Raw genomic sequence first — 27,903 nt, forward strand, 5'->3', positions numbered from 1 at the left:
AGACCCTAAAGGGAGTAATCCTATAAACTGGGCCCAGTGTGCCAACCCCACGTGCTTCTTTTAGAAAATAATTTACCTGCAAATCTGCCTGATTTAAGTCAATAGGATATGTTACATTCCTCAGCAAACAACCTGTTATTTGCAAGAGAAATATAGACCTCAAATGCTGATAAGAACACAAGTTACCTTGGCGGGGATGGGTGGTCACTTTTGTGACCCTTACATGGACCGGATCTCAGAACTCGGGGAGATAAGGGTATTTTCCCCTAACCATAAAATCTGTGAGAACAGGTTCCAATTAGAACTGGTCAGCATGGGCCAAAACAACTTGCAGTGGTCATGTGCACTGGGGACTTGAAAGTCAATGCCATCCTGCTGTCAGTAAGAAGTTGAGAGGTAGACCTGGGTGGGACTCTCTAGAACTTTCCTGGGATCTCCAGTAAAACTGGAGGGCAGAAGGAGCACACTGTCCTCCTGAGAGGACTCTGTTGAGAATGTCCCCTTTTCCCTTCCCTTCTAATGAACTCATGCCTGCTATCCTGAACGACATATCTGAGATATTTCTGGCATGATTGCAAGAACCAGTGAGAAAGGACTCGCTGTGGTTGCCTCGGCTCCAAGGCAGACCCTTGCCTGTACCATCAAGTTCTCTTGCTGGGCGGGAACTTGTGGACAAAGCAGGCAACAGGAGCCCTTCTCAGGGGCACTAGGAGCCATGGTGTGTTGGGAGGATATGTGTGGGCTCACTGCTGTTTCTTGCTATTAGGGACAATATTAAAACGATTAAATCTTACTTCTTATTACACTCTGGCTCAAATTACAGCTATATATATTTCAATGCAAAAATTGCAGCACTGTTTAAGGAAATTGTCTCTGTTTTCCTGAAATCTATTAACAGAGATTAAACATCTGGGCCCTGTATCTTGGCTAATTTACTCTCCTGGTTGAAAAGGCAGGGACTATTTATATTCTTTGGTCTACATTTAAAAGGTGAACTGAAAGGCTTTTGTAAGGGAAATAAATCCACCCTTTATGGGACAAAGGGAAGCTGAAAATGACTGCCATTTACATTTAAAAAGATAACCATTCCTCTCCAGTTTACCTGCCAAGACTTGAATTCGCCATGGAATCCACTTAACCTGGTGGAATTACTGTTATATCCAGCACCAGCCAGAAAGGAATATGGAAAGGTGTATTCTGCTGAAAAGATGGGCGAATTTGGCCCTCCAGCTGCAGCAGCTGCAGCCCCATCCTAGAGAGCCGAGCAGCGGAACCAGGTCACCTTTTTCTTTGGCCTCACCATGGCGACCTTTGGGCAGAACTGCTTGCAGCCAATGTGTATTCTATCATATGCTGACCTTGGCAAAGCTGCTGGAGATAATCTTCAACAAGATTGGGTTGGTGAAACTGGATGTAAAAACAAAGTCATACAGTGGCGTGGAATTCTCAACATCTCGTTCATCTAATACAGACACTGGTAAAGTTACTGAGACCTTGGAGATCAAATATAAATGGTGTGGGTATGGTCTGACTTTCACTGATAACAGTATAGGAACAGAAATCACAACTGAAGATCAGATTTGTCAAGGTTTGAAGCTGACATTTGATGCTACCTTCTCGCCAAACACAGGAAAAACCAAGTGCCAAACACTTGGTAAAAATCAAGTTCTCTTACAAGAGGGAGTGTATAAACCTTGGTTGTGATGTTGACTTTGGTTTTGTTGGACCTGCAATCCATGGTTCAGCTGCCTTTGGTTATGAGGGCTGGCTTGCTGGGTACCAGATGATCTTTGACAGTGCCAAATCAAAGCTGATAAGGAATAACTTTGCAGTGGGCTACAGAACTGGGGACTTTCAGTTACACACTCATGTCAATGATGGGACAGAATTTGGAGGATCCGTTTATCAGAAAGTATGTGAAGATCTTGACACTTCAGTAAACCTTGCTTGGACATCAGGTACTAACAGCACTCCTTTTGGAATTGCAGCTAAACATCAGTTGGATTCCACTGCTTCCATTTCTGCAAAGGTCAGCAACTCTAGTTTAATTGGAGTGGGCTACACTCAGACTCTACGGCCTGGTGTGCATTTTACGCTGTCAGCTCTGGTAGATGGGAAGAGCATTAACACTGGAGGCCACAGACTTGGGCTTGCCCTGGAATTGGAGGCTCAATGGAGCTGAAAGAAACCTCTGGGAATGGATATCAGAAGATTTGGCCTTAATATATTTCCATTGTGACCATCAGACTTCCCCCCACCCCCGCCCCTGCCAAGAAGGTTATCAAAACAAGGAGGATCTGAACAAGAGCTGTATTTTAAATATTTAGACAGTTGCATGTTAGCAGGTTTGTAATTGAATTGGTTATCTAGTTACCAATGCTGCAGTCATGCGGTTACCTATACATTTAAATGTATTTAACTGTTAAATACTTTGCCCACCAATAATGAAATAGACCTTTATGAAAACTGTGCAATTGTGTACATGTTTGTTTTAATGTTCCCTTTAACACTGATAGTGCTATTGAATAAGATGGATCAGTAGACATTTTATCAATAGATGTTTTAAGATGAGGGTAAAGTTATTTTTGTTAAATTCAACCATCATTAGAATTACTTTTGGTATCCCAGAACATCACAAAATATGAATAAAACAAGTAAAAAAAAAATGAACGAGCTTCTCTGCTTCAGGAATGCCAAGAAAGATTGGACTGTTGACATCAGGAAGCATTTGCTTGTGTTCTGATTTCATTCCTGGGACACTTGTTAAAGCCCCTTAAATAGCCTGCCCAAGGCCACCTAGACAGTAATGGCATCGGGGTCAATATGTGATGCCAGAACAGCAGAGCCTGGTGCATATCTGGTGCCTATCAAATGTTTGTGCATTAAACAAATAAGTGCATAGTGAATGAAAGGGGTCTTCCACGCATGCCAACAATGAATCCTGCTCCCTCTCATCTAAGATTCCTGGGTGAACTGTGCTTTCTACTTTCAAAGCATCATTTAAATGTGCTCAGTTCTCTACTTGTCTTTCTATTCACAATAGGAGCTCAACAAAGGTTTGAGTGACATAAGGAGTTCCCAAGATACTTTCCCAGGGTACTTCATGAATCTTGGACAAGATCCCTGGACAATCTGCTCAGGAATGATCCCTGCATATGAAGATGCACCTCAAGGGTGACCTTCCCAGTGCTGTTTGCAGGCTTTGGTGGATGGAGACTGTGTGGTGAGCCCAGCTCATTCCTCTCAAAACCCTGGAGAGGCTTGATTAACTGCATCTGTTATCTTGGCCTATTAAAGGCGTCCCTATAGACCCACTCACAGGGCTCAAAACCTCAGCTTCATCTTGAGCCTCTGAAGCTTCTCTTTTGCTATGATCTCATGGGGACAGAGGGAGGAGGTTAAATAGCTGTGGTCTCACTCTATGGCTCTCACTGGTCTCTGTCTTTCAATCTCATTACTCTAGCTTTGATCAGCATCTTCTTACCTCAGTGCTTCTGATTAGTTGTCCTGCATCCTTCCAATCCACCATGCTCTTAGGCTGATGTCCCTAAATCAGAATTCCAAATGCATCTCCACTCTTCCATCAGAAACCCTCATTTGTGCCACCGTGGTAACTACTCAGCTGAGTAAAACCTTTTCCTTTAAAATTTAAGGTCCTCTAACTTTCCCAACCTTATGTCTTCCCTATCCCTGTTTCATTTGCCTACCTGAGGCCCTGAAGGAAGGATGCTGCTCCTGCTTATTTTCACTTCCCTCGCAGCACCCTAGATAGGGATGGATCTTAGTGTTTCCATTAAATTGACTTGATGTGACAGCCATGACATGGAGCAGGTCCCACCCCCCAGTGCTGGGGATAAATGCAGGTCCTTGTGTATGACTGCTACTATTGAGCTACATCCCCAGCCCCAACAGCAAGATTCTTAGGCAGATCCCTGAGCAAATGGCTGGTCCACACCCTCAACACTGGGACCAGAATATCTGCAACAGGATGGTAGGATGGTAAAGGAGGACTACAATAACACCAGGAATTCTGCAGAGTAGGTTATTCAGCTTTTTCTGAATTTACTGTAATTTCTCCAACTCAGTAGCCTCCTCCTCTACACCAAGCTTGTCCAAGGACATGTAATTCTGCACTCTGGACTTTGAACAACTTGCCCTTGACATCAAGGCTGTTTACCCCTGTTCCTTTTTGGACTTTGGCATCTCTCAGAACTGCTCTTTTTAATCCCAAAGCCAGACATCAAAGATTTGGCCAAAGCTTCCAGTTCTTTTTCCAATATTTACTATGGCTACTTAATACAGTTCCTTTCTTTCTTTGTCCTACCTACTTTATTCAGTCCAGGTCAATCACTTTGGCCTCAGTTGATTATCATCCTCAATTTCTTTGCTGCATTGATATCGCCTCACTCCAGGGCTACTGGGGAAGTTCTCAGTGCACATTGATTGTTACCACTACAGGTCCTGCCCTTTATACAGACTCATTTCCAAGGAAAAACCAATGGAAATCAACAAGGAACACCAATGTCACCTTCACTTCTAGGTCCTGCCCACTTTCCTTATACTAGCCATGGCCAAGTGTCTGGCAAGTGTAAGGTCTTCCCATGCTGATTCACCCTCTTCTTTCTACTCTGACCCACCAAAGGTGGTATGTCAGTACCTGTCCAGTGTGATAGCCACTGGACACATGTGGCTACCTAAATAAAAACTGAATAAAAATCACTACAATCAGCTCACAGAAGCCATTTTTCAAGTGCTCCATAGCCACATGTGGCACAGATATAGAACATTTCCATCACAGAAAGTTATATTGAACAATGCTGGTCTGTATCACTCCCACATTGCTCCTCATCTTTCAGTCTCAGTAAATCCCCATTCACTGCATCATCTAAGCCATTTTTTAGGACTTGTCACTGTGGGCTGCCCTCTTCCTCATACTCAGTTCTTATATTTGGAATTCAAGGGAGAATGGTTCCAGAACCCCCACGGGTAGCAAAATTTGTGGATTCTCAAGTCCATTATATAAATGGCCTAGTATTTGCATAAATCCTGTATACATCTTCCTCCATACTTTAAATCACCTCTGGATTACCTATAATACCTGATACAATGTAAATGCTGTGTCAATAGTTGTATAGTTCTGTATTGCTTAGGGAAAAATGACAATAAAAAACAGTATGTATATGTTTAGTACAGACTCAATTTCTTTAAAAGTAAATGTGATTGAACATTGAACTTGCTGATATGGAGGGTCAACTATACTTGTGTTCAGAGATAAGCTTTCAATCCTACACACCTTTTCCAATTGCAGTAGCACCATCTCAGCACCAGCCTCCCTTAGCTAGTCTACTATATAAGCACCTTATTATTTAGTCCCCACTTGACCTTTCTCATAAAGTGTTAATTCACCGCTATCGCAAGCCCTGTCCCGCACGCTGGGCTTTCTCCAGCCTCTAAACATGCCATATCCTTGCTCACCCCCAGGTCTTCATCTAAAGCACCCTCTCTCTTCTTCCTGCTCATTTGCATAACCGTTAGTATGGCCAACACATTCTTTCCAAACCATTGTCTGCATCCCAAGGCAAAGTTAGGTGGCCTTTCCACATGTTCCTGTTGTGTCAGTGCTAACTCCACCATGGATCTTGTCATTTTCAACTATGCAGGGCCAGCATAAAGGTTGGCAATGGCATGGAATCTGATTTATTCCATTGGCCTTTCATTAATAATAATGGTGGTTAATCTTATTGGGTGCTATAAGAAATGAAATTAGGCCAAATGCCAAGACTTCTTGGCTAAGCTGCTTTTAATTAAAGATGAAACTGTGTCATATCCTTTTGAAGCAGGGTGTTCCAAACTGATTTGTGACCCATAATGGGCAATAAAAATCAATGTAGTGGGTCATGACCAACTTTTTAAAAGCATGGACTAGAATAGAAACTATGGGAATGCGTCATACATACGGAAGGTATTTTTCAATGTAATTTTTGTTTCAGCTGCACCTATGCATATGCATGTGTGTAGTGGGCCATAATGCAAAACTTATCTTTTTCTCTGGATTATAGTCACAGAAGTTGAAAAACCTTCTAGATAATGCCTAGTTCATTATTCCTGGGCAGATACACAAATAGTGAGATTGCTTTACAGCAGCACAAGATGATCTTAACAGTATTGTATTTACATACTTAATCATTTTCAATTTTGTCTTCAGTTGTCCTATAATTTTCATTAACTTTCAGAAACATCATGCTTTTTTTTTTTCCATTTTGTGTTATAAAATTATTCTGAAAGGTATGTTGAGTCCTTAACATCTGCACACAGGGTAGGCTCACCTTTCTCCCATCAGCTTGGGAGAGGACTCTTATTAAAGGTAAGGCTATGGTCATTTACCTAGGTATGATCCAGGAGCTTAGAATACAGTGGGTGCTAAATAAATGTTATTTGGTTGAATTTCTGTAGAATGGTTTCACCATTTTCAGAAGTGAGGGTCTCTAACTAGCTGGTATTATATATCCATCTATCTACCTTCCCCCATGAGAGTGGGTAGCAAGATAATTAAAAAAAACAATCAGTAGAGCTGTGTGTCAAGGTAGAGTTTTATAAGCTGCTTGAAATTCGCAGAGTATTTCCCAGGAAGGCCCACATGTTTTAGTTAGAATTAGTGTTGAACTTATTTTATCTGGGGCACCCTCAGACCTATAGGATTTCCATTTTCCAATGAAAAGAAAACAAAGATGACATTTAAGTTTCTACCGGTTGACAGTGGTGGAGGAGTCTGGGGCCTTGTCCGAGGCATGCCAGCAATGATCATGACACTGGATTATTTGCTACAGACAACAAGGGAAAGGGAGGAGGTCCATATGCCAAATATTTGCCATTGACCAGTGGAGGACTTTATCCTTTTAATAGATTTGAGTGATTTTTTTTCCTTCTAAAGATCATATAGGAATTAGTCTCATTATAAAAGCAATATATATTCAAAAATTTAAAACATTTATATAATATACATAACCTTATTATTCAGTTGACACTGTTTTAATGTCATGTACTTTGTGGAATATATATCATAGACCTCTTTTTATCCCTTCCACATATCACGTGCCCTGTCCAAGTCTATAGTTTTCTTTTCAGAATCTTAAAGGGGAACATAAATTCCACTGGGATTATAGACCATAACTGATTTAACTAATTCCCTGCTGTTGGACATTTGGGTCGCTGCCAACTTTCCATCGTTACAAATGTTTTTATACACATTTCTCTAGCTAGGTCTTTGTGCTAATCCATAACTGAATAATTGGAATGAAGAATTTTATGTTTACTCAGTTCATTTCCCCTTCTACCCTCAGTTGCCATTAAAGTCTATTTTGAAAGAATACTGCCCTATCATCAAGGAAATAATAATTATCTTGATCTTGGTCTTGACAAAGGGATGTCTATAAAGCAACAGTGTGGTCTAACAAGATAAGAGCAGGCACAGTGGGGAGCTGGGTACCAGGCTGACTGGTCCAGCTTCCCCCACAGTTCTGGGCCAATCACAGGCTCTTCCTGTCCTGTTCATTTGTCTTGAGGGGGTTAGGCTTTATTTCTTCTATTCAGACCAAATCTTGGAACATAAGCCCTGCAGCACCACAGTTGCATTTGGCCCATGCCGGAAACTCAAAATAAATAAACTGAATCTGTTCAGAAAAATTTAAAGAATGGAAATTTCCATTGGCTAGGTGTTGGGGGCATTGCTCTCTCCCCTGCCTGGCAGCCCCATGAATGAAGCATTTCGCAAGCTGCTCATGGGCTGTTTAATGATGGTACCAAATTGTGACATCACATATTTTTCTTCTTTGGAGCCATTGCTTTTCCTCCTTACACCAATGAGAATTCAGGGTGGCACAGATACAAGTTGATATACGTGGAAACTGATACCCAGGGATCGCCCGAGTTTAAACTGGGAGAAAGATTTTCTTGTTTATTAATAATTAAACATCATTAAAAAGGACAAACCCAGGAAATGGAGCAATTTCACTGATAAATTTACTCACCTGGCAATAAGCATCCAATTTGTTACTGAGAGGGGAGAGAGAGAATACGTACCCAACAGACGAAGGAGGAGAAAAAGAACTCCGAGGGCATAAGACTTGAGTTCAGGGCTGACTGTCCTACATAAAGAGATGAAGAGGAGGAAGAAGATTCTTATCACTCCACTTTAATTAACAGGCCCAGAGTCATTTGCTGCTGCTATCTATCACAACCCTTCTTTAGACAATTACTAGTCAGGTTTTTTTTTTTTTATTACCAGCCTAATTTTTTTTTTAAATGACTCCAAGAGCTAAGTTTAGGAATTTAATAGTGATTCTTTAATAATGAGCTAATCTTGTCATTTTGAAGAACGAATATATGGTCATAAAGTCTAACATTATAGAAGGCAACCTGAGTTGGTGGAAGACATACATGTGGAAAACAACTGAGAAAAATGATTCTTTGTTTGCAAACCAGCTGGAACCCTGAACACCTCTGTTATTCTTTGCTCATTTTGTGAGATCCACCAGACTAGAATGTTTTAATATCCCGGATGGACCATTTGAGAAATAATGCATCTATATCATGTGTCAGTACCTTTTAACTTGGGAAAATAATCATGGTTCTTTGTTTTGAACTGATTCAATCACTCTGTCTTTGGTTTACCCAGAAGAGTCCCTTAGATTGATCTTCCTACCCATTTTCTAGAATATACTCAGTAAAATATTTTAAGTGACAATACAAGTTTGGAAGTGATGACTGATTCTGAATAGATGGACCCATACAACCAATAACACGATCTCCTTTGTGTTTCATTCAGTACTTGCCTTCTCCCTTTGAGGTCAAGGATGATTTGCATCTTGCTCATCATTATGTCCTCAGTTCTAGCTCTGTGTCTAACCCACAGCATGTAAGCGGTGGATGGCTGTGCAGATGTCTTCTACTTATGACCTGGGGGTAGCCCAACCTATGGCTTGATGGTGTGAATGGAGATTAAACTGCATGCTTCAGGTCATCCTGAGCACTACTGATGGCATGCCATCCCCCTGTCTGTTACCATCATGACTCCCTAGGGCACACACAGGGAAGCACATGATTTCGGCTCTTGAAGGATTTGGCTAGGCAGAGTCATCCAGTGTGGCTGGAAGACAAGAGACCTATGCAGTGCAAGGACAGCCTAACAACTGGTTTTGTAGAAAATAAAGGTTAGGGACAAATTGAAACAGGCCATCCAGTATACACTATGCTTAACCTGCCTATGGACTGGATGAGGTCATTCATCTGACAATTTAGTAGTATCCATCCAATGACCTACCACTTGGGCTGGGCCTCAGGAGTGCCTGTCTCTGGCTTCTTGGTATGACAGGCCAAAAGTGACTATTAAATTAACCAAGAGAAACTAACTGCATGTGTGCTATCGGCTGAATGTCTTCCCCAAATTCAATCTTTCAAACCTAACCCTCAAGGTTATAGTGGGGTATTCAGGAGGTGATTAGTCCTGAGGGAGGAACTCTCATAAATTGGATTAATATTCTTATAAAAGTTGCCCCAGAGAGATCCCCTGTCCCTTTTGCCATGTTAGGACACAGGATTTGCCACTTATGAACTAGGAAGTGAGTCCTTACCAGTTAATTTACTGGTACCTTGATCTTGAACTCCTTAGTCCTCCAGAACTGTGAGAAATAAATATCTCCTGTTTACAACTACATACTGTCAATGGTGTTTTGTTATAGAAGCCTGGGAAAAAACTAAGTGGTTTTTATAATCTTTTCCCTCAATTCTGATATGTTCAGGGAAACTAAAAATGTGTGACTGTTGGGAAATACATACTTTTTAAAATCATAAAGAATATGGTATAGTTAAGTAATCCCAAGGCAGTGGGACATGACTTTCTGGCTGATTAAGGCAGACAGCAGTTCAGTGTCAATGAGGAGATCAGTGTCTTTCTGGACAGAACTCCTACTCTTTTAAATACATTACAAAATCCAAGTTCACTAAATCCTAGCCTTATTGGCTCCATGGCTACAGTCTTAGCACATTCACTTGAAGTTTAACTTGAAAGACACATAAATAAAGGCAAATTCTCCTTATCAAGAAAACATGATGGTATAATGAGCTAGAATATTTATCACTTGAAATTTGATTTCCTTTCAGCTATCATGTCACTAGGAACAAAGTGAGCTAGGCGCTAAGATCTCTCTTCATATCCTGTTGGAAAACTGGTTCCCATAAGAAATCATTTCCCTTGCATTTAGTTATAAATGGAGGGTTCTGTCTGAGTGTTATCAAAAGTTCCCAGGCAAGCGCAGGCATGCAGCCTTAGTGTCACCACTTACTAGCTGTGTCACCTTGAGAATACTGCTTAACCACTCTGGTTCCCCCATCTATAAAGGGGGAATACTAACAATACAATGAAACAAAAGTCCAGGGCTGGCACCCAGGAGGGGCTCAATATGTGTCAGCCTTATTCTTGCTTCTGGACATTGAGCACTGTTCTCATGGTGTGCTTCTGTCTGGCATAAGGGCAAGTGTTTTATTCTGGGCCAGGGTGAAGACTAGCACACATCTGGGCTGTTGCCCAGACTCTGCCCTTGTGCCTGCCTGGAACATCTACAATGGCCAGTGGCAAACTGGACTGGGAAAGTGATGGAATGAAGAACTACCTTGGCCTTTTCAACATGCAGGATAAGTGCCTCTAAGCATGGAGTTGGAAGGTAGATGAGGCCCAGCCCAGGTCATGGAGGAGTGTCTTTTGTTGATCTGTTTAAAGGAATCAGATACTTCCTGAAAAGCTCTATGAGCTGCTCATCAAGCTGAGATCTGGAAGTGATTGAGATTTCAACCGACTCTCCCTGTTTGATCTGGCAGTCATACCACTCAGCACCAGAGGCTGGTTTTTGCAGGAAGTCAGGAGGAGAGAGAAAGGGGACCAGCCACTGCTATTGGAAGTGGTGAGGGTCATTTTTTTCTGCTTTGTGGTGCCTTTTGTGTGTGAAATATCACAATATAACGTCATGAGAATTCTAATGAAAAATAAACTACTCATAAGGCAGCTACCCTAAACCCATACCATGAGATCCTGATGGATTTTGTCCATATGCATATTATATGTAATCATCTTCCATATATAGTTTTAAATTCAATGGCTCATTTCATAAACACACTTCAACTTCTTAAGAATTTTCATTATTCTGTCAAGTTGTAGTACCATAATTTAACTCACTATTTCAATTCAGGTATTTCTGCTATTATAGTTAACGTTATAATAAAAATATGTCTGTACTGAGTCTTTTTTTTTGCTTGTAGAGAGGTATTTTCTTAAGGTAAATGGTGAAGGATGGGGGTAGGGTTTCTGCATAAAAGGGTCTGAATATTTTTATGGCTCCTGACTCACACTGCCATATTATTTTTTTTGAAAGGACTGATGCTTTTCAATGCCACCAGCAATATGTGATTTTACTAGTTTGGCCACAGCTTTGTAAAGTCCTGGGTATGAATTTTAAAAATATATTTTCAAACTTAGGAAGTATAAAATGGCAATTTGCTATTGTATCTTTGATGCTTCTGCAGTCTCAAGGGATTGCTAATGACCTTTTGGGTAACATAAGTACTTTGTATAAATCTTCTTCCACAAAAATTCATAACAAAGACCAAGAAATGTGGTAGGCAGCACAAGAAGAGAAGCCAGATAAATCAGTTGATGAGGTACATCGACTCAGGGTGCTTCCAAGTATTTCTTTCATTCTTACTTTTTCTTTCCAGCTCTTGGACTGCATTGATTTGCTTATATGGCTGCATCCCAAAAGGTGAGTCTTTGAGTGGCATCCTTACCTGTGGTTCAGATGGATGCTATTGGTGTGGGTCAGTTCACTTCTATATTCCACACACAAAGCTAGATGACCTTGCAAATGATAAAAGTTACTCAGAATATTGCTGAGTGATTCACCTTTGAAGCACCTCATCTGATCCCAGAATAGGTCCTGAGTGACAGAATTCTGGATGACTTGGTGTGGTACAAGAACAGTGACCCCTTGTCTGTTGTGAGTCCCTTGGCACAATAATCCCTCATGTCTTTATGGAATTTGAACACAGATGGTCTTGATGGGTTACATGCCCCTGCAGGAGGAAGGCAGGACCAGTGACCTCACCCCCATAACAGATTATAAAACAGTCTAGGGGAAGATGTCATGCCTAAGAGTGTATGGTTGATCAGCAGCAGAGCAGGGCTGGACATAGAGACTTGGTTAGTCCAGTGCCATTTTTCTTTCACTTCAACACTACTCTCTGAACAATTCAGACTCCTTTACATGGTCACCTGCAGAAGCTATTCCTGGAAAGATATGTGGTCTTCTCTATTGTGCCCTGCTGTCTCTTTTTGCTCTGAGGTCCCTATTGGTTGATTGATTGCAATTATTCCTATTGGCCTAAGACAGCCGTGTTCCTTGCTGCAGCCCTATCTCATCTGGCTGTGAGACTCATGTAGAGTCCAAAGGTGTGACCCCCCCAGCCCCCAGGTGCACACTAAGTGGAGTGGGGAGAGCCCAGTGACTCTCGCATCCCCAGGGCTACTCCACGGCTTACCTGATAAGGATGATGACTGAGGGTGTCTGGGCCATGGCACCAATCATGCTGCAGACACACATCACACAGAGGAAAGTGAGGAAGGCCTCTTGGCACCCGGGACTGGGGCACTTTCCGGGAACCACGGTCGCATTCTCAGGGGGGACAGTGGTGAGGCACGCGCAGCCTGTGAGATTCTGAAAGAGAAAGCATTTAGTGCTTTTAACTGGGGGCATCTCCAGTTTCTAAATTCAAAGCCATCCATCAGCTAAAGCCTTCATGGCCTAATTATGCATTCTGTGGCATTCCATTAATTAGGCCTGAATAAACGAGTCAGCTTTTTGAGGAGGCTGCAAAAACACATGCAAATAAAGGAATACTATGGGGAGGAGAGCTGATTTTCCCGTCTCCTGTGTTTCATTTCCATTCTCAAGAATCCTTCAATAAGCTGTACTGTAGACAAACCTGTCCCCCCCCAATACAATTAGAGAGGAAATTGCGTTTCCACAATATGATAAAACATTACCAAATTAACATTGTAATTACTTGCCAATTTGTCTTCTCTTTTATGCACTTATAATTACACTGAAGTGTATTAAAAGAAGTAAATCAGGTAACCCACATATTGCTGCTGGTTCAGTGCCCAGTGTGGCACTTGGAACAAAGGATGTGTGCTGTCATGTGTGAGAGGAGGGAGTTGATGGAAAAGTTCTCCAGTGGCTGAGAAAGCAAAGAGGGCTAAGAGATTCCAAGCAGCTTAGAGAGGCTTGTGGGGAGCAGAGCGGAAGCCCAATGAGATACATTTATTAATATATGATCAGAGAGAAGAAAGAAAAGCGACCGCATTCCATTTGATCTTTTTGGTGATGCTGGCCCAGCCGCCCTGTTCTCAGCACAGTCCTTGCTTGTGAGCTCTTGCTCGCTCGAGGAATTTCTGATGGCAAAGGGAGGAGCAAGGGCTGGAAGAGGCCAAGCTGAGTGCCAAGCCAATTAAGGTTCAATAATAATAGTGCAGCGGCCTTTAATGAATACGAAGTGAAAACAGTCATAAATGATTCATGGATTCCCTTCCCAGGACTGATCGGCTTTCCAAGCACATGCCCAGGTAAATCCTCCTGAGGGTCAAACAAACCCTCCCTGGCGTTTACGGTTCTCCTCCTTAGCTCTTCTCCCATACAGCCATTCCTCCTCTCTTTCCACAAATAACATTCACAAAAAGGTTTTTTTTTTCCAATCCCATGAAGCTATATGTGATGACTTCAGAGGTGTCCAGAAGCCCTGACAAATTCCCACCCCTCAACAGGGCTGCCTGTGCCCCACCTGGGGACTTTTATCTGTAGGGTAGAAATGGGGGAAGACTTTGTGTGCTGGGGCTATATCCTTTCTCCTAAGTGGTCTACCTGACCAGGCACCTTTGTGTAGCTGGTCTCATCTACACACTTGGGGAATTTATAGGGATTTCCAGGTGCTGAGGTCCTGTCCCTCTCCCTTTTTTCTTTGCCTGGAGACTTCCTAGATCTTTTACAAATCCCAGTGAAAATACTACCTCCCTTTAAGAGGTCTCCTCTGGCTACAGCAGCTCCTTCCTCCTTGCATGAGACCCTCTTAGCCCAGTCCAGCCCTCTTTGAAGGCTACTCCATCCCTAAGTACAGAGGCCTTTATCTGTCTCCCAGAGGAAATGAGAATTATGGGACAAGGACCTCCTCAGACAAGACCTCTGTGTTTTTCAGATTCTTTCCTCGGCACCTTTTTCTAGCTCAGTGCTAAGAAGTAGTAGAAAAAGCTCAGCAGATGGTTTTAGAATCCATGTTAGGAGAAAAACTGAAAGTCTTTTCTCTAAGATCAAGAATAAGATAAGAGTATCTACTCTCAGCACTCTTATTCAATATGTCCTAGAAATTTGAGCCAGAGCAAGAGAGAAATAAGAGGGATATAAATAGGAAATGAGGAAGTCAAATTATCCCTGTTTGCTACTGCTGTGATTCTATACTTAGAAAGCTCTAAAGACTCCACCAAAAGATCAGAATTGGTAAATTTAGTGAAATAGTAGTGTACAATGTCAACTTACAAAAATCGGTAGCTAGCCTACCATGGTGGCACACATCCAGAATCCCAGTGATTCGGGAGGCTGAGGCATAAGGGTTCAACTTCAAAGTCAGCCTCTGAAACTTAGAATCTGTCTCAAAATAGAAAAGAGCTGGGGATGTGGTTCAGTGGTAGAGGGCCCCTGGCTTAACCCCCAGTACTATTTTAAAATATTCAGTAGTTTTTTTGCACAAAAAATTAATTTGCGGAGAAATTAATCAGGAAAGCAATCCCATTCACAATAGCCTGGAAAAAAAAAATCTTAGGAATAAAGAATCAAGGAAGTGAAAGACCTCTATAATGAAAACCATAAAACACGAACAAATAAATTGAAGAAGACACTAAAAGGTGAAAGACCTCCCATGTTCTTGGGCTGGGAGAGTTAACATTATTAAAAAGGCCCTGCACCTCAAGAGATATACAGATTTAATGCAATCCCCATCAAAATACCAATGAAAATTTTTTTAACAGAATAAGAAAAAACAATCCTATGGTTCATAGGATCTGAATAGCTATGGCGACCTGGAGCAAAGAGAGCAATCCTGGAGGCCTCATAGTATCTGATTTCAAACATACAGCAGAGCCTTACTAACCAAAACAGCATGGTACTAGCACACAGATCAATGGAAACAAATAGTCCACACATAAGTCCACACATCTAGAGCCAACTGACTCCTGACAAAAGTGCCAAAAACACACATTGAAGAAAAGACAGCCTCTTAAACAAACGGTGCTGAGAAAACTGGACATCTACATATGGAGGTGTGAAAGTGAACACCTATCTCTCATGACATACCAAAAAAATCAACTCAAAAAATGGGATCTAAGACCTGCAATTACCAAAGAAAATGGGGGAAACACTTCAAGATATTGGCAGAGGCAACAATTTCCTGACTAGGACTCTAATAGCTAAGGAAACTAAAGCAAGAATTGACAAAGGGATTAAACAGTTTCTACAAAGCAAAAGAAACAAGCAACAGATTGAAGGCACAACCTACAGAATGGGAGAAAATCTTTGCCAGTTATTCATCTGACTGAAGATGAATATCCAGAATCTATAAAAGAACTCCAAAAACTTAACATCAAAGGAACCAGTAATGCAATCAGAAATGGGCAAAAGATCTAAACAGACACTTCTTGAAATACGAATGGCCAATAAATACATCAGAAAATAACTATAGCCAGGAAACTGCAAATCAAAATTATACTTAGAGTCTATCTTGTTCCAGTCAGAATGAATAGTTTCCAAAAAATATAAAAGCTGGCAAAGATGTAAAGGAATCCTTAGACATCATTGGTAGGGACATAAATTAATATATCCACTATGAAAAAATAGTATGAACAGTCCTCAAAAAATTAAAAGTAGAACTACCATATGATCCAGCTATACCATTTTTTGAATATATATAGGAAGGAAATGAAGTCAGCATACAAAAGAGACACTCACATACCATGTTTATTGCAGCACTATTCACAATAACTAAGGCATGAAATCAGCTTGAAGTATATCAGCAGGTAACTGGATTAAAAAAACAACAGATGAATGTGTGTATATATATACACACACACATATATATATATACACAATGAAATATTCAGTCATAAAGAAAAATGAAAGTATGTCATTTGCAGTAAAGTGGATGGAACCAGAGAAAGAAATAAGTGGAATAAGCCAGACACCAAATGACAAATACCACATGCTTTCTCTCATGTGGAAACTTAAAAAAAAAAAAAAAAAAAAATGACCTCAAGGTAGAAGAGGGCCTAGTAGGGAAGAGAGGGGAGGGCAAAAGAGAGAAGGGAGGTGAACATGATCCATTTAAAATCTATATATAGAAAAGTCACAGTGAAACCAGTTATTTGGTACCATCTGTATTAAAATAATTTTAAAAGAATACATCTGTGAATGAATTTGCCTTTACTAGGAAGCAACTATCACATAAAATGCCTCTCCTCCCACTACCCGAGGGTAAAAACTATAACCTGCCTTCACCAATAGCATAGTCAAACTTACCCAGTAGTTCATGCATGTTGCCTCACTTTCTCTTCTGCCCTGCTCTCAACTTAGTCCAACTGGCTTCTGTCCCTACACACATGAATCAGATCATGCTGAGTTCCATGGTGGGCTCCATATCTAGGGCCCTGCCGCCACCCATTCCACCCACACAGGAGCTCCACTCTCTTGTTCCCCCATCCCTCAACTTCTCTGGCTGCTCCTTGCCCATCCTTCCTGCTGGCATCTTCTCCCATTCCCCATCCTAAGATGCTGGAGCCCCTCAGGGCCCTGGTCTGGGTTTTCTCCCTTCCTACCCTGTGCTCTTTCCCTGGACCTCCTTTACTTGCGGTGTCATCTCTACTTGCTCAGGACTCCCCCGAACACAATCTGCAGCCCAGATCCCTCCTAGGTCATTTGTTATGTCCCTTCCTGACACTTGAGCTTGAGGAGGTGCCGGGCTGGATCTGTTCATGGCACCCCTCTTCCATCTAAGGCTGGGAGCTATTTTTCAGAGTTTCCTTTCCCACCCTGAGGAGAGCTCAACAGGAGGGGGGACATGGCAAGATTTAGAAGGTAGGAGCTGCAGATCAGAATATGCCAGCCCACCAAATGCCTCTTGGGCATAAGGATCATTTTGAACTGATTTTTGAGAAAAATGTAGACATAGAAGAAGATCTGACAACAGAGAAATGACTGCTTTATAAAGGAAATTCATCCCTTGGTAGCCAAGGAAGATTGGGTTCCCGGAACCCCTGCAGATACCAAAATATGAGGTTATATATAACCTACATACATCCTGCCACATACTTTAAATCATCTCTAGATGACTTATAATACCTAAAACAATGTAAATGCTATGTCAATCGTTGCCACACTACATTGTTTAAGGAATGACAAAAAGTACCCCCACATGTTTAGTACCAACATGGTATTTTCTTCCTTGAATATTTTCTGTGGTTGGTTGAAGCTACAGTTATGGATGGAACCAAATGATAAATGAGGTTCTACTTTATAAAGGAGATCTTGTGTTTTGTTTTTTTGTTTTTAAATAAGGCTAGCCTTGAACTCCTGAGCTCAAGTGATTCTTCTGCCTCAGCCTCCTGAGCAGCTGGGATATAGACATACACAATTACATGGGTTTGAAAATCTGTGTTGGGGAATCTCCTCTCTATACCAAGAAGAGAAAGATGACAAAGTAACCAACCCACAACTGCAAACAAAACTTCCCTCACTGACCACACTTTCCTGATCACCTCCCCGTGACTGACCTTCATTATCCACTAAACAAGCTTTGTTTTAGTGGACAATGGAACTGAAGCCCAAATTCAAAACCATGTCTTTGAGATTCACTCATTCCTTGGATATCCCCCCCTATAACCTTGAGGTATGTTTTATCTGTCTGTTCTTCTTTTGTTAATCTGCCTTTATCCCAGACATCTGTCCCAGCTGAGAACTTTGAAGGATGGACAGGTAATCACTTTCTCTCTCCTACAAAGTGAAGCAGAGACCACTAGTCTGCAAAGGCTATGTGGTCAGGCATAGGGCTGGACATAAGCAAAGGAGACCTGAAGGTATCAGCCTGTCCTGGCATTCCCTGCTGTGTATCTTCCAGGATGCCTGACTGACCAGCAGTCCTCACACTCATCTTAAGTGAGCTGGTTCTCCAGATGTCTCCTGAGTACCCCTTTCCAGTCCTGCTGCGCAGCCACATGAATATAGCTTCCTGAGGTTTCCTACAAGTTCCAATTTGCCGACCTGTGTCAGTAGATCCTCTGCTACTTCATCTCACTTCCTCCAGACCCTAATTCCCCAACTCTTCTAGGTTCACATAAACTCTAATTCCTATATTAAACCCTATCTTTTCAAAGTATATATGGGTATTATTTTACTGACTGAACAGCAGTATACATAGCAGATATACGTACTCCATTCCCAAATCTCTTCCCACCCAGCACTCAGAGGGGAGGGTGGGCATGGTTAGGTATGCACAGGGAGCAGGCTCCCCTGGGCAGCTATGGTTGTATTTGATCAAGGACTCAGGAACTGGGTCCTGACTCACACAGCTTCTTGGGAGCACTAAGGAATATGATGTGGGTGCTATAATTTGGTGGTCAGGCCAGAACTCTCTGAACAAACCATGTGATTGGTGAGCTCTGCTTGGTTTAACAAGTAATCTGTAATTGGTACCTCCATAGAGTCTAATTTGGCCCCATTACTAGGTTATGGCTCAATTACATCACATTTACCCAAAAAGGGGAAACTGCCTGATCCAAGAAGTAGAAAACCCCTTCTGAAATGGATTCACTCTGGATTTAGTCCGGGATCATGCCCCTAATGGAATTAGATAAATGAGACGTCTTTATCTCCTAGTGTGGCTGGCACAGTGATTGTGCAGCCTTGTCTGGATGAGCTAAATGTGAGCATTTAGCTGACATCCCATGAATGGAATGAGGAAACAGCAAGGTTAAGCTGCCATGGGTTTGCAGCCAAGACAAAGGAGAGCAGAGCTGGGTAGGCACAAAGTAGGGAGAGGCTCTAAGCAAATCTGAGCAAGAGTAATGCTACGTATGGTCTGTGCCCAACACATGATTGTGTCCTCCCAAAATTCATGCTGAAACCTAATCACCAAGGTGATGGAAGCTGGGAGTGAGGCCTGTGGGAGGTGATCAGGTCACGGGGCCAGAACCCTCATGAATGGGATTTGTGCGCTTATAAAAGAGACCTGGAGAACTGCCTTTCCCCTGCCACCAGGTGAGGTTGCAGCGAGAAGAACCAGGAAGTGATCCCACACCACATATCCAATCCGCCAGTGCCTGGATCTAGAAATTTCCATCCTCTAGAACTGTGAGAAATAAATTCCTGTTGTAAGACCTCCTTGCCCCAGTTTATATTTTTATATCAGCCTGAATAGACAAAGACAGGCAAACCCAGAATGGATGACAGAAACAAGGCATCTGCAGGGTTAATTCCAGAAGAGAAAAGCAATATATGACCAGTGAAGATGTCTGCTGGTCAGTGTCAGAGAAGAATATCTAAGAATCCAAAATGCTTTAGACTCCAAAAATTTTTGAGAGCTGACATGATGCCACGAATGGAGAATCCCATACTTGACCTCATTGATGGGTTGCAGTCAAAACATGGTGCACAACAGGATATTCAGCATCCCAGAGAGAAAGAGGCCCTTCCATCCCCCTTCAACTAAGATGCGTCTTTTTTGTTACATATAGTTTACAAATAGCTCATTATGCATTCCAAAATCTTAAAAAATTCGAAATCTGAAATTTCCAAAATGGGATTTCAGATAAGGCAAACTCAACCTGTACAAGAAACCAAAGACAGCAATTGTCTCCTTGATGGGTTGAAAGAGGTAGAGGAACGGGGCACAAAGGTGGGTGGTAGAGTTCTCGCTTTCTCCTTTTGTATAAGTTTTTGATTTTTTGAAACTTATAAAGGTATTACTGAAAAAAAAGTATTCCATAATGCTAAAGAATGAAAAAGAAATCAATGAATGAACAGCATGCCACTTAAAACTGTACTCCTCTTCCACATTCAGTCATTAATAAAAATTGAGAAATGTTTCTGTTCATATGCAATGATGGGGATAAATAATTACAAGAAAGCCGGAGACCATAAATACGGAAAAATGATTCTCTGGAATCTTGGACTTGTTTTTTATCGATGAAGGAAATTCATAAGCACACTATTTTGACAGCTCATATTATAAGAACAAGATACATGCCAGCAGTGTTTCAAAAACACTGACAAAGTTGTTTTAGTTTTGTTCCCCCACATTCAATACTGATGGATCAATTCCTATTAATGGTACACATAAAATGGACTTCTGGGTTACAAGATTCCTTTTCTAAGGGGATAGTAGAATAGGCATGGATGCTATTTGTAACAGTTTGCTTTGCAAACCTGAAAGGTCAAGGTCACCCTTAACATTCTGGAGCACGGTCCTTTTCTTCCCTATATAGCATTCAGTTACCAGGAAGGAGAGAAATTTCTACTCAATGTTGGGCCTGGTCCTGGCGTCCAGGAGGGGAGCCTGCCAGAGCAGTGCTGACACAGTCCACCTCATGTTGTTTCTGCCTATGGAATCTTTGCTCTTTTGTATACCTGGCATCCTAATCACTGAGATTAAGGGGTTGGTGATACCACCCCAACAGAGTGGGTTTCCTTCCTGAGAATGATGATATACTCCTGTGTGTAGCAGCTATTTATGGATTCTTTCATGATTCATGGAAGCTCCTCAGACATTCTCTTGGAATTTGTTACTGTCTCTGTGGCTTAGAATGTATCACCTCATTGGTCCAGCCGAAGGTGGCATTTCTAGGCAAAGATCTCAGATCTCATCACAAAGAGCATGAGCAACAGCCCACTGGAGGCAGAGGGGATACTGATAAATCACAAGAAGAAGTACATTCTCTTCTTCCCTTGTGAAGTCACTGGTTGCAGGATCATGACCAGGGAGAAAAATTCTGAGATGAAAGCAAGATTTCAGTCCACCTTTCACTCCCAACCTGTAGTGCCTGAGCAGGAGGGAGCGCATCCTGACAGAGCTTAAGTATCTCCTGCTGGAGGGGAAAAGGGAAGGGACTCTGAGGAGCAGAAAGGCTTGCTCTCTCCAGCCACCTCAGAGCACAGAAAGGTGAAGGACTGGGCTGGAGCTCAGAATGAACACCAGGCTCTACCGCCATTTCTTCTGACTTCCAATCCCACCTGTACCATGAGGTTCAAACCTCCATGTCCCCCTTTATGCATAATCCATGTGGCAATATCCTACAAGCCTGGCCACCAGGAAAGTTCCTGTTCATTCTTTATGAGGAAGGCCTGGTCCTGGGAAAAATGTCCATTTCCTCCTTCATGGGCCCACCTTACCCAGAACCAATTTCTACCCCAGCAGACAGAACCTCACAAATCCACTGTCTACATAGTCTCTTCCCTCTATTTGAATATAACCACCTATCCTTTAATGGTGGTTTTTTAAAAAACAAAAACAAGGCTTTCCTTATTGGAAACGTGATACATGGCCAATTTTAGAGAATTCTGACATACAGAACATCTGAAATAAAAATTTTTTAGTTTCTAACCACAGGTAGCCATCTATGAGCAGTTGGCTATGTACCCTTCCAATCTTTCTTCAAAGCAAAGATATACATGTATTTAGATTTTTCTTTTTCTTACTGAAAGATTTTCTTCCATGATCTATGTACTGTTTTATACTGTGTTCTTACCTTAGCTATATCATAAAGCCGGCCTGAGTGTCACTTTTGGGTGCCCCTTGTAGGTAACTCCATAAATGTGTTACGCCTCATTTTATCAACATGAGTTCCTTACCTTATTCATCACTACAGTTACAATTCCCAGGACAGGGTCTGCAGTGCATCAGGTGTCCTGACAGGGTTTGATTTCAGAGTAGCTATAAGGCCCTTCTGACAAGCTGCACACACTTTATAATCAGTTCTGGGTACACGTGGCCAGGCTATATGAGAGGGTTTCACAAGCCCTAAGCCTTTGGGGCTAGACAGGAAACAAATAAGAAGTTGAGGGGTAGGGGTAGGTACAGGATGGTTGGTGGTGGCAACTATGGCTAAGTATAGAGAACGTGTCTTGTCCAAGGGGCCAGTCACTTCTCAGCTCCCCCAACATGGCATAGGATCCATTAGCTATCTTCCAACTTTCTTAGAGAGGCCAGAAATCCAGATACACATAACCTTTTGCATGGGCCCCATGAAACACATTTTGGGGGCAGATATGATGCACAGGCAGTTTGCCCCTCATGCTGTGATGGGTGGACATGGCAAACTCTCCAGACTGTGTTCTGCAGTGGGCAAACATAATGAGAGGGAGACTGAAGGACAGTTATTCAGTGGTAGCTCAGGGCTGACCTGTTTCTAGAAAGATAAGAATTTTAGAACTTGTCTCATTCCTACTTTTAGAGCAGTGATTTTAAGTGGGGGTGATTATGCCCCCCAGGGACACCTAGCAATGTCTAGAGACATCTGTGATTTTCAGAAGAATTTGGAAGCCTTCTAGGGGTTTATCTGGAGGGCAGAGTTCAGGGATGCTGTTGAAAATCCTATAGTACATAGGGCAGCCCCCATGGCAAAGAACTATCAGGCCCCAAATGTCAATAATAACAAGGTTGAGCAACTGCAAATTAGAACAGTGGTGTCCAAGCTGGGTTAAAAGTCTAAAATACTGTCGATGGCTTAAAAAAAATACTGATGCCTGGGTCTTACTCCAATACAAGGAAACCAGAATCTCTGAGCAGGCTCTCCCATTTTAAAAGCTCCCACAAGACTCCAACATGTGGCCAGGACTGAGACCTGTGATATAAAATGGCGAGTTCCCTGTGTTCTGGCATAGTGGAGTCATCCTCCTCCCTGCACAGAACCTACTTGGCACTTTGCTAAAACAAGCACTCAATAAATACTTGTTGCCTATCTGGGGGATGGATTAGTCATCTATCATTAGTACCCTACAAACTGCTGTGCTGGACTTGTATTGACTTTCGACATTCTATTGGTGGTGTGGCTGATACAAGCTTTTTTTTTTTTTTTAAGTCAATTATTCAGTACATCAGAAGGCTACAACCCCCAGCAGTCAGCAGCAAACTAACACACTTTCTGTTGGAATAATTACTTCTCAAAGTGAAAGGTATGGAAACAGTCTGGACAATATATTCATGCCAAAGGAAGCTTGCAAAATTAACTTGCAATCTTTTTGTCACCCCTCCTGGTCATATGCAATGAGCAGAATTAGAAATCATACATTAAATGTGGTCTTGGAAACTTTCATTGCTATCACTCAAGAAGATATGAAAGAAGAAAATTAAAAACAACAAAAAAATCTCAACTAAGGCAGGAAGGGAAAACTAATATCAGGGAAATGCTAATGCTGACCAGATTCCCCTATAATCAGAATTATTTGATTGGCTGACCTATTCATGTCTAATTTAGTTGGGGGAAATTCTTAGAAGTCTTGATGGAAGCTATAAAGTAGGGAGAAATGTGAGAGGATAAGGCTGTTATTCTTTTTTTTAATTTATTTTTTTTATTAAAAAATATTTTTTTAGTTGTAGATGGACACAATATCCTTATTCTATTTATTTTTATGTGGTGCCGAGGATTGAACTCAGTGCCTCACATGTGCTAGGCAAGCGCTCTGCCACTGAGCCACAACCCCAGCTACAAGGCTGTTATTCTTGACACTGGTACCATCCAATCCACCTGCCTGCTGGTTGTTGTACAGTGTTGCTGTCACCTGTCACCTCTCTCAGGTTAGCATGGGGCTCCACCTGGACAATTAGGAAGTCTGGGACTTTAATCCAGAGGACTGCTCATATTGGGAATGCAAAGGTCCAAAATAGAGTCCCCATTCTTGGAGTCTAAAGAGGCAAATCAGCCTTTAGGACAGGTGGGGGTAAGAGCCTTGCAAGGGTGACAACAGGTATGCGGGGGAGTCAGCAGGAAGGGCACCAACACAGACCTGGAAGAAGTGATGAGGCAGGAGGCTTCCCAGCAGCACTGAAAGAGGGTAAGCCTTAGTGAATAAAACAGGGCCTGGACAGGAAATATTCCTGCAGGTGTAAGGAATAGCACATGCAAAAATCCTGGGGCAAGGGAGAGCTTGGTGTGTTGGGGGCAGGGCTTGAGGAAGTTCCTCTTAGCCAGTACCTCTTTAAAAGGCAGAAGGGAGGTAGAGGCTGGAAGGATAGCTAAAGCCAGGAGAAGGCTGAATGCTCTGATTATGGACAGCATACATGAAAAGGTTGTTTCAGGGAGTAAAAACATGAGGATCCTAAAAAGGGGAGTCCCAGAGTGCGGAGGAAGATAACAGGTGTGGGTCTAGAGAGCCTGTGTTCCACCACTTTCCAGTGCGTGACCTTGGTGAGTGACTGACCCTATCTATAATCAGGAACTAAAAGGTGGCTGTGGGGATGAAAGAAATAACATAGATGGGGTGGAGGGCTGGGGACAAGGACTGATGGAAACCAGGGAGAGTGGCTGGGGTTACCCTGGGAAAGGTGGAGGCCTCCAGGGGACAGTGGAAGAAACAGTGTGGAAAGGTACAAGAGGTAAGAAAGACTAGGAAGACTTTCTCTTGCAGAAGAATCTCCTCAAGAGCTTGGAAACCACAAGAGAAAAAGGAGGGAAGGGAGGAGGGAAGACAGGAGCTAATGTACCAGGAATATAATCTACCACTTTTGGCATTTTCTCAAAATAGTGCAGCTGAGATTTAAAAGATTCAAATTGCTTTTTGCTCATTTTTGGATGTCATTCTGAGATTCCTTTGACTCTGAGCCAAGCTGCCATGAGCCATGAGTGACATATGAAAGGCCCTGTTACCTGGCCTGGAACCAACTCCTGATAAAGCCAGCCACTATGGAAAGTTTTATGGTTGTGATTCTTTTTAAGGGGAGACCTTGACAAGGACCCCTTTCCAGGATAAGCATAGCTTTGTGTCCCCCCAAATCGCTCATTCACCTGTTGGAACCTAGGGCATCCAGAGATCTGCTTTCATGTGGAGGAAATGGTCCCCTGACAGTCACCCAGTTCAGGGGCCTCGTGTTTTCTTTAGTTTGCAACTGCCTGGGAACCAGCTCCATACCTTGCCTGCAGCCCAGCAGTTTGAGGCCTCGAGTAACGTGAAAGAAAGGCAAGTGTCTGGGGAATAAATGACATGTCCAGAGGTGAGCACAAGAGACTGCCATCTTCTAATTGCATTCCACAGCTCTGCTGTTTCAGCAGCTGGAAACAGCCATGGTCCCAGTGAGGCTTTTACTCAATAATCCTCTCCTCCATGCAAGATCAGGGGAAATGCAATTTTTAAGACAATTTTTGGTCAGTGCAATCCCAGCAATAAAAACTCGTTTGGTCTTAGGATGCTAGGCTACACAGAGTCGATTTAATTCTTTAAAGAAAGGACAATGAATGAGGCTGATTTATAATATAACTTTTTTGGATATTAAAAATGTTAATGAAATGTTGCTATGAAAAAATAATAGCTTGTGTTTTTATTTTAACCATTCTCAAGGTCCCATCCTTTTTAATACTTATTTCCACTCATATAAAAAAATGCTTTGTCATCTAATTTAAAAATCAGTTCCCCCCCCCTCCCCCCCCGCCATGGTGATTTATTTTCTCTATAGAAAATGTTAATAGCTGGCCAGGAATCTAAATGTTAAAAGCAAGGAAGAAATGAAATCTTCGAAAATGAAAATAAATGATCCATTTTTCTTCTTTCAGAGAAACTGCTACTCTTGGAAGACACAGGATGTGGGAAGGGGAGGGAAGGAAGGATTTTCAACTCTGAGTTCCACAAAAGCAGCCACTTGGCCTTTGTATTTTCTTCATCATCTGTGCATCACATAGGCATTTATTTGCAAAGCACATCTGGGAGATGATGGCCCTTCTCAAGGAACCTAAAGATCAGAGATGATGGCACTTCGAGTACACCACTGCAGTGAAATGAGAAGGGCCTCCAGGAAAGAAGGGGTGCCAAAAGACTTTGGAGGCAAGAACTCCCAAAAGAAAAGGGGTCGTTTCTGAGGCGGGACATTTGAATAGGGTATTGAGGGGCAAGTAGGAGTTGTCCAGCTAGAGAGAGAAGTAAAAAATGGTTATGTGGAGAAAGCTGAATACCACAAACAGAAGGGAAGAGCAGAAGCCATGAAGGGAAGATGCACAAGAACCAGGCTCAGTGCCTAGCCCTGATAGAATAGGGCACTTCAAAAAGTCATGTGTAGGGTTAGAGAAAGCCTCCCAGCCACAGTATATAAGGCAGAGCAGAGGGGACCACCCTAGGAGTTCAGATAATCAACTACCACATGGTCTAAGCAAGAGATGTGGAGTGTGCACCAGGATAGTGTGTGAGTACAGAAGGGCAGGTGCCACAGACATCTGGAGGTGGGATCAACACGACAGCATGGCCAGTCGCGTAGCATCAAGTTTTTTCCAAAGAACATGGAAGGCTGCAGGCTGACAGTCAATTGTTAAATTCACACTGAGGAGAAAAAAGAAAAACAGGAGAAAAAAAAACAAAAACCAGTAACGGGAAGATAGAAAAGATAGGAAACATCTAATTGGGAAGAAAAAGGCAAAAGAAATGAAATGGGGAAGAGGTTGAATTCGGGTTCGGTCTAGAAGAGACTTTCCCTGACAAATGTTTTTCTGGTCTTTCTCTACATACTTCTGGTGATGGGCTCACGACATTTTCAGACAGCCTATTTCACTGACTCCCTTTGCCAGGACCTTGAGCCACAATCTTCTTTTCAGGCTTTGATATGTACAGCTTGCTTTGAAGTTTTACTCTCAGGTGTTCCCTGAAGCTTCTTGGAAACCCACTTGAGTTGGCAAGAAGACCTGGAGAGCTGGTTTGTCCTCTCATCCTTCTGATGGAGGATCCTCCACTGTAGCAGGGCAGAGGCTGAGAAAAAGTCACACTAAAGGAGAATAGCAGATGTGGAACACCTGTGGTGGCCCACTCCTGTCCCCGACCTTGCATAGTAAGCTACTCTGGCTGCCTTCTCCCCTGCCTCTCCCCTCCCCTTCAGGAGCTCTCCCTTACCGTGCTGTTGCAGCCTGCAAAGCAGGCTGACAGGTAGGTGACACCATCTGCCCCACACACTGGAGTGAAGGAGTCAGTTTGGCATTCGCAGTTCTTATTGCAGGAAGAGTAGGGGTCCAGGGCCAAAGCACGTGCTGAGCTAGAAGACAGGACAAATGGAACCCATTCACAACAGGTCAATTGGATGCCCGCAGGCACAGGCTCTGCCCACTGCTGTGGCGAGTCCCCCTGGCTCATGGAATTCTTCCCTGGCACCTCCATCCTCTTCCCATCTAGCCCATCTTGTCCTGCAAGGACCAGTCCAGGACTACACAGGGTGCAGGATGGGCATCTGGCCGGGTGGCAGCAAAATTCAGCTGCAGCTCCTCTCAGGAATCCAGAAGGAGGAACTCCTTTCCTTTGTTTGTGTGGATGGGCGGACAGCAGCTGGGGCTCAGCTCAGGGCCATGCTGTCCAAGAGAACTCTCCTAAGTGCAGCAGCCTCAGCTTCTCCCCCTTCCCAGACTAACAATGATGGCCACACAGCTAGATATTCAGCTTCTTGTCCTTTTTAGGTTGGTCCTCATCCCTGTTTTATTACTCCCCAGCAGACAGGAAGTCTCGGCCAATACTGGTTCAACTAGACAGGCTTCAATAATTATTGTCTGTCTGGTGGACTCAAAATCCCAGGGAAAGTAACACC

General features: G+C 42.6%; 1 protein-coding gene and 1 pseudogene across 2 annotated transcripts in view; one reads left to right on the plus strand and one right to left on the minus strand.

The window, feature by feature from the left end:
• The window catches only part of SLCO3A1 (solute carrier organic anion transporter family member 3A1), a 290,773-nt gene that overhangs the window by 5,772 nt on the left and 257,098 nt on the right, over positions 1-27,903 (minus strand). Inside the window, 3 exon segments of the mRNA XM_079127375.1 lie at positions 8,080-8,144; positions 12,586-12,761; positions 27,222-27,360. Coding sequence (XP_078983501.1) covers positions 8,080-8,144; positions 12,586-12,761; positions 27,222-27,360 — 380 coding nt within the window.
• LOC306654112 (non-selective voltage-gated ion channel VDAC2-like) lies at positions 1,302-8,069 on the plus strand (annotated as a pseudogene). Its single transcript has one exon. The product of its transcript is annotated as a non-selective voltage-gated ion channel VDAC2-like (transcript).

Source organism: Sciurus vulgaris (genome assembly GCF_902686455.1).
Source record: "Sciurus vulgaris genome assembly, chromosome: 2".
Classification (NCBI taxonomy): Eukaryota; Metazoa; Chordata; class Mammalia; order Rodentia; family Sciuridae; genus Sciurus; species Sciurus vulgaris.